The sequence below is a fragment of the Aedes aegypti genome, chromosome 3, assembly GCF_002204515.2.
Source record: "Aedes aegypti strain LVP_AGWG chromosome 3, AaegL5.0 Primary Assembly, whole genome shotgun sequence".
NCBI lineage: Eukaryota > Metazoa > Arthropoda > Insecta > Diptera > Culicidae > Aedes > Aedes aegypti.
The window spans coordinates 220,094,036-220,106,678 of record NC_035109.1 but is presented as its reverse complement, the minus strand read 5'-3'; the positions used below and the strand labels follow the sequence as shown (position 1 = coordinate 220,106,678).

At 39.3% G+C, this 12,643-nt stretch overlaps 1 protein-coding gene across 13 annotated transcripts in view; it reads left to right on the top strand.

Annotated features, from left to right (window-relative positions):
- The window catches only part of LOC5579840 (mediator of RNA polymerase II transcription subunit 12), a 61,500-nt gene extending 51,868 nt beyond the window's left edge, over window positions 1-9,632 (top strand). For 9 of the 13 annotated variants that reach the window (XM_021855632.1, XM_021855628.1, XM_021855627.1 and 6 more), the window contains exon 8: window positions 7,600-8,982. In XM_021855632.1, the coding sequence (XP_021711324.1) occupies window positions 7,600-7,715 (116 nt within the window). In that variant the 3' untranslated portion in view covers window positions 7,716-8,982. Of the gene's footprint in view, window positions 1-7,599 lie in introns of all 13 variants that reach the window. The other 4 variants (XM_021855638.1, XM_021855637.1, XM_021855635.1 and 1 more) reach the window with 3 other exon arrangements.
- Window positions 9,633-12,643: the final 3,011 nt, after the last annotated feature.

Here is a 12,643-nt window from a genome sequence, read left to right as displayed (position 1 = left end):
AACATATTTTATTGAATCTGCGCAACTCACCCATCAGTTTGGTGTAAAAACAACAACTAAAATTTTTGGAACAACACAATTTAATATATGTTTTGGCTGGTGAAAATTAGTTTGGGCGCATGGTGCTACGCCACGTGCAAATGTTCTGTGGGAACATGTTTTTCAAAGTGATAGATAGATTTTTTATCGGAGATTAAGGTGAAGATGAATCGAAGCCAAAGCTCAAATTTTCAAGAGCACGGATCTGAAGAACCAAACATCTATTTGAGCTAAAAACCTAATCGATTGGTCACCACCAGCTAGTGACCAATCGATTAAGTGTTTAGCTCAAACGGATGTTTGGTTTTCCAGATCCGAGCTCTTGAAAATTTGAGGCTTGGCTTTGATTTATCTTCACCTTAAAACCGAACATGTTTTGTGAAGTTTTGTTTGCGTTTTGCTCGAGAGTGCTCTGTGATGGAACCATCAATTGAATTCGTTTCGCGTGCCTCGTTTGTTATCCCCCGTGCGTGTTGATTCAAAAATTGAATGTGATTCGTGGATGCTCGGTTCGGGATGGATTAAGAATTGCAGTGCATGCATTTTGATGGGCAGTGCTAAGTTACGGCTCAAGCTATTGTTCATTATTATAGGAGCGATAGACTGCGGAGTATTTTCGAAAATGGAATTTGGTGAGTTTGTTCTGATCAGCAGCGCATAATCACAATGCGTAAATACTAACCATTTGTCGGCCAGAACGTCTACCGAACGTATCCTATGGCACTACCCTTTCTATCAATATTCCACAACATCCCGTAACATCTATGAGAGGTCGTAGAGTTCTCTGCATCTTTCTTAAGTAGGTGTTCAATCAATCATCCTTTCCCATTCCCCAGCTTTCGCAAGGACGTGGCCAGGACAGCAAAAAAAGTTATCGCTCAGCTTATGAGACGCAAAGACGTGTTTGCGATTGCGCTTCTCATTAGTCAGGCATATTTTTTTCAGATTGTTCTATCGATATTCCGTTGTGCCGCGTCGCGTGTTTGGTGATTACGCGATGAGGCGAGAAAACACCTTTCGGATCGACTATTCGAACTTCCCCGTGAAGCCGTCGTTCGAAAAGGTGCACGGCTCTTGCCGTACAGTGCTCGGCATGAAGAAGGAAGATGTGCTGAGAATACAGTGTAGTACAGGTGAGCATTGTGTTCGTCAAGGTCGGCGACCTGACGCTAGCACAGAAAATTGTTAAAGAACACGATGGACGTCACGAAGTGGAAAAAAAGGGAAGAAGCACAAGCTTCGAATAACCATCGAGGATGGAAGTGTCGAAGTGAAGGTTTATGACCTCCCCGAAAACGTGACGAAGGAGAAGATCGTGGGGTTCTTGCGTGCGTTCGGTGAAGTGATCTCGATTCACGAGCTAACGTGGGGAGAGAGCTACGAGCTCGGCATATGGTCGGCCAGTATGCTACTCAACCGAAACATCGACTCGTGGGTCACCATCGATGGGCTGCAGGCGTACGTGGTGTACAAGGGGCAGGTGCTCTCATGCAAACACAAAGAGCCTCCAAGTCGGACCGAACAGTCTACCCCGGTGACGAAAGCAATCAGTCAATCCGATAAGATTGACCTCACGGTGTCACCCAGCACGCAACAGCAACGCGCGCAAGGTTCGTCGTCGTCTCACCGATCGACTCAACAAGCCACCGAAGCTAGCCAACCCAATGTTACTGTGGTGGACTTGTTCAAAAAAACCCAACCAAGCGTTGCAATCGCACAGCAAGAATGGCAACGGCAACGAAACCGACGAATCATCGGCATCCACGAGCAGCAGGCGAAGCAGAGGCCGACAACCTGGCAATGAGCCCCGCCGAGAAGACGATGACGACGAGCAGGATGAGGATTCACAACCGTAATGGCTCTCACATCCTACAATATCGCATCCATCAACATCGGCACCATCACCAACCCCACGAAACTAGCGGCGCTGCGCACCTTCGTCAACAGTCAAAGCCTCGATATTGTGTGTCTGTAAGAAGTGGAAAACGACCAGCTCTCCTTGTCTGGCTTCGTCGTATACACGAATGTAGACCACATGAGAAGAGGAACAGCTGTTGCTCTGAAAGAGTACAAACAGGTATCTCACATTGAGAAAAGCCTGAATAGCCGCCTAATCGATCTGCGAGTGCATGATACCACGATTTGTAACCTCTACGCTCCCTCCGGCTCTGCACAGCGCGCAGCACGGGAAGATTTTTTAACGGCACTCTCGCCTACTATCTCCGTCATGCCATTCAGCACGTCATCCTCGCTGGCGACTTCAATTGCGTGCTTCGCTCATGCGATTCGTCTAGCCCAAACACAAGCCCTGCACACAAAACTGCCGTTCAGCAGCTGCAACTCCACGATGCGTGGGAAAAGTTGCGCCCGCGGGATGCTGGCTTTACGTACGTTTGCCGAAACGAACAATCGCGCCTCGACCGCATTTATGTGAGCAGCGGGTTGCGGGAGCATGTCTGCTCGTTCACGGACCACAAAGCGCTGACACTCCGTCTGTGCCTCCCCCAGCTAGGACATGAGCCCGGCCTTGGCTTCTGGTCCCTTCGACCGCATCTTCTCACTGACGAGAACGTTGCGGAGTTCCAAACACAGTGGCAATATTGGACTCGGCAGCGCAGAAACTACGGCTCGTGGATCGAGTGGTGAATTTTGTACGCTAAGCCAAAAATCAAAACTTTTTTCAAGCGTAAATCGCGTATCGTCTTTGACGAATTTCACGGCGCACATCAGCGTCTATACGCGGAGCTACGGCTAGCGTACGACGGGTACTATCAGCACCTCGAAATGTTACCCAACATCAATCGATTAAAGGGCGAAATGTTGGCGTTCCACGGGAATTTTATTTACGTCTCTTCGACGTGATCCATCGCGAACTCAATCTCCTGCTTAATAACGAAGCACTAGCAGGCATCCTTCTCCCTGCTTTTGTGGAGGGCATCATCGTGCTGGTAAAGAAGAAGAGTGACGACAACGATCGTATCGACCCATCTCGCTGCTGAACAGCGACTACAAGCTTCTCTCACGCATTCTAAATTCTAGACTAGAGTGCTTCATGCGAGCCCACCACGTGCTGAGCGACGGGCAGAAATGCTTCTCGCGCGCATTATAAGCCGACCAACCTCTCGGCTGCTCATCAACGGGCGTCTCTCACGTCCGTTCGAGATCCAGCGTTCGGTCCGGCAGGGTGACCCATTGTCCATGCATCTCTTCGTTCTCTACCTCCACCCCCTGGTGTGTAGAATCGAACAAGCATGTGGCAACGATTTGTTGGTTGCGTATGCCGACGATATCAGCGTCATCGTGACGTCAGCTGGGCAGATTGAGCCTATGAATGGGATATTCGTTCGGTTCGAGGCTGTCGCCGGCGCGCGGTGGAATCTGCGCAAAACAGAGGCGATCGATGTCGGGTTCTGCGAAGGTAATCAAATTGACACCCAATGTCTGCAAACAGCAAATGTGGTCAAAATATTGGGTATTACTTTTGCAAATTCGATAAGATTAATGACCACACTAAACTGGAATGCGCTAGTGTGGAAGTTTGCGCAACAGCTGTGGCTACACTCGCTGCGCATGTTGACACTGCACCAGAAGGTGATAATGCTCAACACGTTCGGCATGGAGGTTTGAATCTCCATTTGCCAGCTTTTAAAGCGAAATCATTGGCAATCAAACGACATCTCAAGGAGATCGATTCTCTTCCCCACTATAAATTCCTTCTTCCCATGTCCTCAAAATTGTCCTATCAAACTATTCCCACTTCTTCTTTTTCTTCTTGGCATTAACGTCCTCACTTGGACAGAGCCTGCTTCTCAGATTAGTGTTCTTATGACAGGGCTGGTAGTAAGTCACTTTTTAGTGACTTGGTCACTTTTTTCGACCTGGTCACTAAAAAGTCACTATTTTCGACAAAAAGTCACTAAAGTCACTATTTTCAGGAAAATGGTCACTAAAGTCACTTTTTTCGTGATCAGGTGATAATGAAATCTTAGACAGGGATAGCTCTTCAAACATAATCAAAAAGAAATGGATATTTATCATTATCAGGGCAACTAAAGTATGATTTTGAAATCAAAGTGTTAAGATTCTTGACTCAAGTAAAATAGAGACTCCCGACTAACTTTCTGGAAAAATTCAGGTGAATATTCCTTAGACATTTCCAACGAAAAATGTAAAAATTTCCTGGGAAAAGGTTTGGAGAAGATATTGGCAAAACTTAGGAAGCGACTTCGGGAAGAAATTTTTGTCCGAAATATTTGGATAAATTTTGACACAACGCAGGACTAATATCTAACAGACGTGCTGAATAAATTACCAGTGCACTTTCTGCAGCAATCTACGGCTATAGAAGGAATCCTAAACCTGCCTCCTGAAAGAATATCATCAAAACTCCACTATATGCCTATATACTATAGTGTACTATAATAAGCTAAAGTCGATTACAAATAACAACAAAAATTCAAAAATGTTTGTCATAAACTCGTCCAGGATTTCAATAGCAAGTACTAGTTTTGCTAGGAGCCATTGCAGATATTACATTAGATATTCCAACATATAAACTATACATGTTTTCATTGATTACCTTTTGGCAGTTTTATACATGACTAGGGTCAACTCTTTCTATACAAAAAACACGTTACTCTAATGAATGCTTGAACATTATGAGACGATAATAATTAATTAGAGATGATATCAGTGACTGTTCAATCTCGCTCCGCCGTCGTCGTTATCGTAGGCTACTTCGATCTACCCAAAAGCGTGTGGAGAAGCAGCCCATTGAAACAAGCCAACCACGCTGCCCATTGTTCGTTCCCGTCAATAGAGCGATCGACAGCCAGCAGCCTAATCTTGCGTCGGGCTGGCTGCAGCTAGCAGTAAAGCGCACCGTAGCTTCCATCCTGTATGAATTTCATTTCTCTAGTTTCCCATCCGTACATTGACTGTCGCTTATAAAAGGCGACTCCGTAGCATGTAAAAAGTTGTGTGTAAATTTCGTTCCCCACCGAGCAGGAGCACTGCCTCTCGGTGGTGAGTAATAAAAAATCGTTTAATTCGAAAGCAAGTTGCTTTTACTTCGTCGTCTGGAATCCTATCGGATAAACACAACGTAGGGCTCGTTTCATCCTGGACGAAACAGTGACTATTCCCTAACATCAAATCCACCTGTTTATGGAGTAACTCATATGAGCAAAATATATGCGATATTGCTTTATGATATAAGTACCATCAGTGCACCCGATTCCGCTCATTTAAGGGAAGTTATGTGTTCAAATGTTTATTATAAAATAACTATTGTGTCGATCAATACTATTTTTATGTCACAGTGTAGCTCCAAGTATTGGTAATCAGCGGCAAAATAAAAAGAAATTGAAAAACTTTTATGAAAAAATATTTAATTGCATTTGTTACTGCAACTAAGTGTTCCTATTTCCGCTCACGGTAAACAGGTTTCGTGACGAACTTACTAAAAAATGCATAATTTCAACATTTTGTTATTTATCCTGATATTTTCTGTGGTCAAACCATATCTACTACTGTAATAAAGAAGGCAGTATACTAAAATCGACATTTCTTCAAAACATCAACAGACAAACACACACAAATTCCTAGTGGCCCAATAACCGCTCACGAGGTCTTATGTTTCCAATATAGAGAATTATTTTATCAAATGAAAATAATGTCAGACGACTTCATTTGAAAGTTGTTTATATTGCTAGAATTTATCCGTGCGAAAAATGTTGATTTTTGACACGAAAAATCAATTTTTACAATAGTGAGCGGAAATAGGGGCATGAGCGGATACTGGTGCACTGATGGTATTTAAAATTAGTCATTTTAAGAGTTGTAGATCAGATAAAACGTGTGGTTATGACTCGCCACTGAGTGATATGATTGTTTTCAAAACCTAATTTAGTTATTGAAACGATCAATTGAAATATAAACATTTTAAGTATGCATGGAATTATTTTCTAAATCTTTATGCAAGACATTCATCGAATTTGGTTTGTCTCGAGTTCGCCAATAATCAGTTGTGTTCTAGAGTTACCGTTGTTTATTTGGAAGAAATGGTTTAACTCTACAGAAATTCTGTCGAAAATTTAGCTTGAGTGTTAATATTTCGTTCGTTTTTGAACTTGTAATTCTGTAAGGATTTTTTTTAGAATACTTTGAAATAAATTCACGATTTTCACCACAGTTTTGTCTTCAACCAACATTTTTCCACCGATTTATTCCACAGATTTGTTGAGATATGCTTCTAGTAATTCTTCAAAATCTTCAATGAATTTTACCTGTTAGTTCATCATGAACAGGAATTATTCTAAACATTCTATCACGAGTACCATAGTTCATGTATTTGATTTTTTTTCGACTGAAATCAGAAATATAAAATAGTAACCTATATTAAGTTAATGATCGTCTCGTAAAAAATGGTATGTGAAATCTTCAATGAGCCATCTTTTTGTCTCATTCCGGATAGCTTATTGCTTAAGATTTGAAATTACTGCAGTTCTTTACATTCTAAATTCACCCAATATGTAGATTGGCTACACATATAACGTATTTTCATTTCTAGTCATTTTAATGTCTAATACTTGTAATTTTGAAGTCACTTCTAGGTCACTTTTTGGTCACTATTTTGATCATTTTGGTCACTAAAGTCACTATTATTTTGCTGTCCAACTGCTACCAGCCCTGTTATGAGCACTTCCACAGTTATTAACTGAGAGCTTTCTTTGCCAAAGTTACCATTTTTGCATTCGTATATCGTGTGGCAGGTACAATGATACTTTAAGCTCAGGCCGCCGACTATTCCCACATTCCACCTTTAATCCAAGAAAACCCCTCCGCCGATCTCATCCACCGGCACTTCGTGCAGCAGACCGATCCACCCAAGGTGGAAATAAGCAACCCAGCTACCGACTGGCCACGTGCGTGGCGAAATAGTCAATGCAAGCAGCTCTCTTCGGCAGAGCGTACGAAACATTACATGCTAGTGAATGGAAAGTGGGAGCACCGAAAACTTCTCTTCGTGATGCAGAGAGCAGACAGTGAGTTCTGTACACATTGCGACGGACAGCAACTAGAAACGCTTCGGCCCGGCTTGGACGGTCCTGCAGCAGAGGCTGACGGTCGTAATGAAAGGTTGGAGGCGACTATCTTTCGACGACCTGGTGAAACCTGCTTTGCCAGGAGTAAATAGAGTAAAACGAATCCGAATACTGAAATTTTTAGTTAAGTATATCACCTACGTTAACGAGTGTAACGGTAGAATAGATGTTAATGCACTAAATTTTCATTTTGACCTAGAATTTTAAGATCAACCGGTGTATATATTTAAACCAACAAATAAACCTAAATTTTAAAACAAAAAAAACAGTATTATTATAAATGGTAGTGTAAAGGCTGAAAAAAAATCAATAATAATTATTTATTTTTGAAACAAAAAGGTCTGTTTTATCTGCGTGTATGGCCTAGCGAATTACTTTTGCTCTTTATCTATATAGTACGCTCCATGTATGCATCCAAAGTCTAACTTAGATATTGTATTTATTTATATCCTAGGTGGCGGTCACGTTAACGCGATGAACGAGCAAAGCCTTGGCGGAAAACCTGGCGGTGGAAATGAGAAACCAGTGCTCGACGGAGATGTTAACAAGGATGATTCCAAGAAGAAGTAAACGTCAAATCAAAAAGGATCTTCAATGGAGTGTAGATGAGAATTGGTTACTTAGAGAAAAGCTAATAGGGGAAAAGATGTGAGATATTAAATACATTTTGGCTGAAACTAATAGAACTGAGTTCAACTTACTGAATGAGAGAAAAAGTATTCATTTCACAGTTGTAACAGCAGGCGAAAAAATACATAATAGACAAACAAGGTGCGTAGACGATTCAGAAATTCAATGAAACTACACGAAAAATATGTATTATTGGTAAATAAATAAATACCTATTTATTAAATGAAATAGTTAATGGAAATCATCGGAAATTGATTAGCCACGCAGTAACACACGAAGAAACGAACTGCGACGTTAGCTCTGTTAACACTGAAATTCACAATAATCGCATTATACCATTTAACTCAGCATCTGAATACCGATTGTAATCAGCAGAACGATCACAAATGGAGTGGCGAACTGGTACTAAGTAATACTGCTACAATGCTTAACACGCCCCCTGGTATCAGTGAAATGGATCGGTTTGACTGAGTTTCACTATAAACGCAAAATAAAACCTTGAACCTACTTAATTTATGACATTATTCTTGTTTTATAACCCACAGTAGCTGTTTTCAACGGCAATGCATTGAAGCAGGGAAAAATGTTGCTGAATTAATTTCTGATTATTTCTTACGGAGAATGTCAGCAGATTAAAACAGTGTCCACGTTATGACGTACGTGATTCAGTACGGAACTGCAAAGGTAGATGCGAAAAAGAAAATAAAACCTATAAACTATTCTACAAAGCATACAAATTTACAGACTTATTTGATCTGCCCGTTAAACATGTTGACAAATCTTGAAACTCAACTTATAAGCAGCAAAACGAGGCAGGAAATGCAACCGGCATGGCGATAGTAATTACAACAAGCAAAATGATTGCTGCTGACACGGCAAATGGGATTCGGCGAGAAAATATAAACATAACTGCTACTACTGCTACTTTCAAACGACACTTTGCGTTTGTACGGCTGACCACTTCCAGTTGCGTATAGCAATTCTAATTTGGTAGGAAGTTGAGTCGCTACCTTGAATGAAAATCATCCGTTCTCAGAAACAGATATTTTCTGGAAAATTAAATCAATCCTTACATAACAGATACCATAAGAAACACAGAAAATATTCGATGGAAGTAAACAAGTATGTCTACTCAGAAGACTATTAGCTTAATACAATTATAAGAGAATACACAAGAAATGCTGAAACACATAAGTAATTATTGCATGATACAACTACATATAAATAATAAACAGAAACAAGTTTCAAACGATTATATTAGTAATTCACTTTATTATAATTATTCTTAACATTAACACAAGTACGTGAAATATATTTGAGTATGATTATTATTTTGCGGTAACTTTTTCGCGTATTTTGATCGAAGCAAATCCAGGTATAAAAAGGATCATCCAAATGCCTTTGTTCATTTTTATTATATGAATAGACGACTATTACCTACGCATTAACGAGCCAAACTTTCTATTATCGAATTTGAAAAAATCAACGCAAAATCACCACACATTGAAAGCATGGACAAGGAGAAGAAGAAGGTAACAGAAAGAAAAAAAAACTGCTAGAAACGCGCTAAATTGATAGTTAAAAAATGGGCTAGGATGATTGATAAGAATTTAAATTTGCAGATCTAAAAGCAAACATTTTAGTTTATGTTCAGAGGAAAAATGTTTTATTTATTTTCTATCTTAATATCTATAATTCGCTGCTGAATTAAAACAGAATGAGATGATGTTAGCGGATAATTCACACACATACACACGCATATACACAGCAAAACAAAATGTATAAGTAATTCACACTTACACACACAATTAGAAGGTTGAATTGACTAGAAAGAAACGAGGAATGGTTACACATATATATATATGTATCAGAATGGAAAGATGGAGAAACAGTAATAGATGAATGCTAATGGAAAACTGAGTAAAAATGAATACATTCAAGTATCTAAAACAATTCAAACAAACAAAAAAAGTTTATAAAATTTTGAAAAATGGCAAGAAAAAAATAATAAAAATCGATAAACCGAAAATCTAGAAAACCACAAAATTGGTGTTCTTCTTTGATTCGAATTTTCCTTCCAATTAATCCGCAGTGTTTATGGGCACTTTCAGCAGAATAACAAATCGTCAGTGAAAACGTCAGAGATGTTTCAGCACTCAGAGAAATACTCCTTTCATTGCTTTGGGCACAGGATTCGTCAATTTTAGAATTGTCAAAAGCAGTCTTTTCCTTTAAATTCAACAACGTTCAAATAAAAACATGTCAGTTTTCCAGTGCAACCTAGTGGAAGGAATATTAGCATAGCATGGCATAGACTGACTGTACATGTCAATGGTTGCTACTCCGTGATTGATCGGAACTGGTAAGATCTCATATTATAGATCAACAACGGCGCCGGCCAAGTCCTTACAGTCAGTTTGGATGGGAATGGAATGTTAGTGCGTAATGATTGTTGCTGCTAGAGACCGAGAATTCCTCTGCATCTCCACAATCACCACGGGAAAGGTGTTTATTAGTGAGGGAGGGAGAGATTTAGGAGAAATAGCTAAATATAAGCATTTATATTAGAGTGTTACTGCCAGAGTCGATGAATGGAGAGTTGCGCGAAGACTGAAACCAAGTCTACCTATTGAACCGTCAAATCGTCAACCTATCGAGCAAAATAAACAAACACGTTTATGGGCGAGAGAAGTATTGTTAACGTGACGAAATAAAAAAAAAAATATTGCTACAGATTAAGTTACGGTGTAATAGGATGATGTAACAAAATAATTGCTCTTTAGGGCCTATAATTTGTGAATGAACCCCCTTCTTGTTACATGTAATGTAACGGTAATGTAAGTAATCTCTCTCCATCAATGGAAATATATAGCTCCGTTTCATAGTTGAAATGCAACTGAAATATAATAAACTATACAAAATTGGAGAGTTTGAAAACTATTAGTTATTCAACCCAGATTTACGCTACAGATGCGACTGTTTTCGGTCAATTCCCAGAGGGCAAACGGCTAAGAGAAATTCATTGTTTTTTTCAGTTGCTCGTCGCGCGGAAACCGAAAAAGATCAAAATTTCGAGTTCATGCTGTGTGTCGTATGTGTTGTTGAAATTCTCTATGAAACATTTCATTGTTATTACTTTATAATTACAAAACCAGAGATCAATTTCAATTTCGTTCTTTGCGACTTTGTAGAAAAAAACATTCGAATTGAGAGCGCATTTGAGTAAAGTCACTGGAAAGCGCACACAGTAAAATAGGTGGCCAGAATAATTAAATGATTAGTGATTGGGGAACTTGTTGCCAGTTCTCTTTGCGCAACTCTCCATTCATAGACTCTGGTTACTGCCTCTCTGTGGCTCGTTAGCTTAGTTGGTAAAACGCAACTTCAAAGATTTAAACGCGGTTATTTAGCAGGCTCTTCAGGAATTACGTCTCACATGTCTCAAGGAAAAACTTCAAGAAATATTTTAGTGATTTTTTCCAGAGATTTCTTCTCCAATACTTTCAGAGACTCATACAGGGGTCTCTGTAGATATTCTTCTAGAGATTCCTCTACCAATTTTCCCTGAAATTCTTCCAGCGGGTCAAAGTTTGGCTTTTTTGACCCATGAAAAATCTGAAAGCATATTATATGTGAAAACTGAAAGCATATTATATGTGATATTTCATTAGGGTGGTTCATTTACTTTCCATTAGGGTGGTCCTTTTTGTTAAAAAATAAAAAAAAATAGAATTTTAATTGAATATTGAAGACAGTAGTATTGGAACATCTCTCACATTATCGTTAGCCATTTTCTACATTTAATATGTGGTATTTTATTAGGGTGGTTCACTTATTTTCCATTACGGTGGGCCTTTCTGTCGAAAAATCATAATTTGAAGGGATATTAAAAACAATAGTATTTTATCACCTCTTTCATCATCGTAGGGCATTTCCTTCATTACATTCGTGATATTTTATTAGGGTGGCTCACTTATTTTCCATTGGTGTTTGCCGAAAATTAAAAAAAAAATCTAGAAATTTTGAATTTGATCCTTTTTTTAGCACAATAGTATTTTAACACCTCTTTTATAATCGTAGGCCATTGTCTTCATTTTTGTTTTGAGAGCCTTTAAATTCCTCTGAATTCATGCGCCTCTAGTTCAATTTGGACACTGTTAACATATTTCATTAGGGAGTTTCTCTCATTTTCCATTAGGGTGCATCATTTTTCGTATAGTTTGAATCCATGATTTCTCGCAAAAGTCTCGTCCACTTTCCTTAATTATGGTGTCATATTAAAAAATTCAACCTTAATATCTACAGACCGAAAGATTATGGTGTGGACTACTACATAATATTTGCGTAATGTTCGACGAAAAATGTAAAGGTAACTTAGTTAACAACAAAAGAATTTTCTAGAAAGCCTCTCATTGTTAGAAAGGTCCTTTTGAAAAATTTTGCGTGATTTTCATTCGGAATGCAACACTTCACTAAGCTGAACCAGTTCGGAGTCCTCGTCTCATACAAAATCCGCTTTCTACTTCGTGATTTCAGATGCACTCATCTCAGAGATCAAGCATTGAGCCTCAGTGACCTTTCCAATTTAGTTTTGCAAATTCCGAAGGAAATTGCAGAGAAAATTCTGAAGGAAATTCTAAAGGAAATTCCAAAGGAAATTCCAGAGGGAATTACAAAAGAAATTCCAGTGGAAATTCTGAAGGAAATTCCAGTGGAATTTCCGAAAGAAATTCCAGAGAAAATTCCGAAGGAAATTCCAGACGAAGTTTCTCAGGAAATTCCAGAGGAAATTTCGCAGAAAATTCTAGAGGAAATTCCGAAGGAAATTTCAGAGGAAATTCTAGAGAAAATTCTGAAGGAAATTCCAG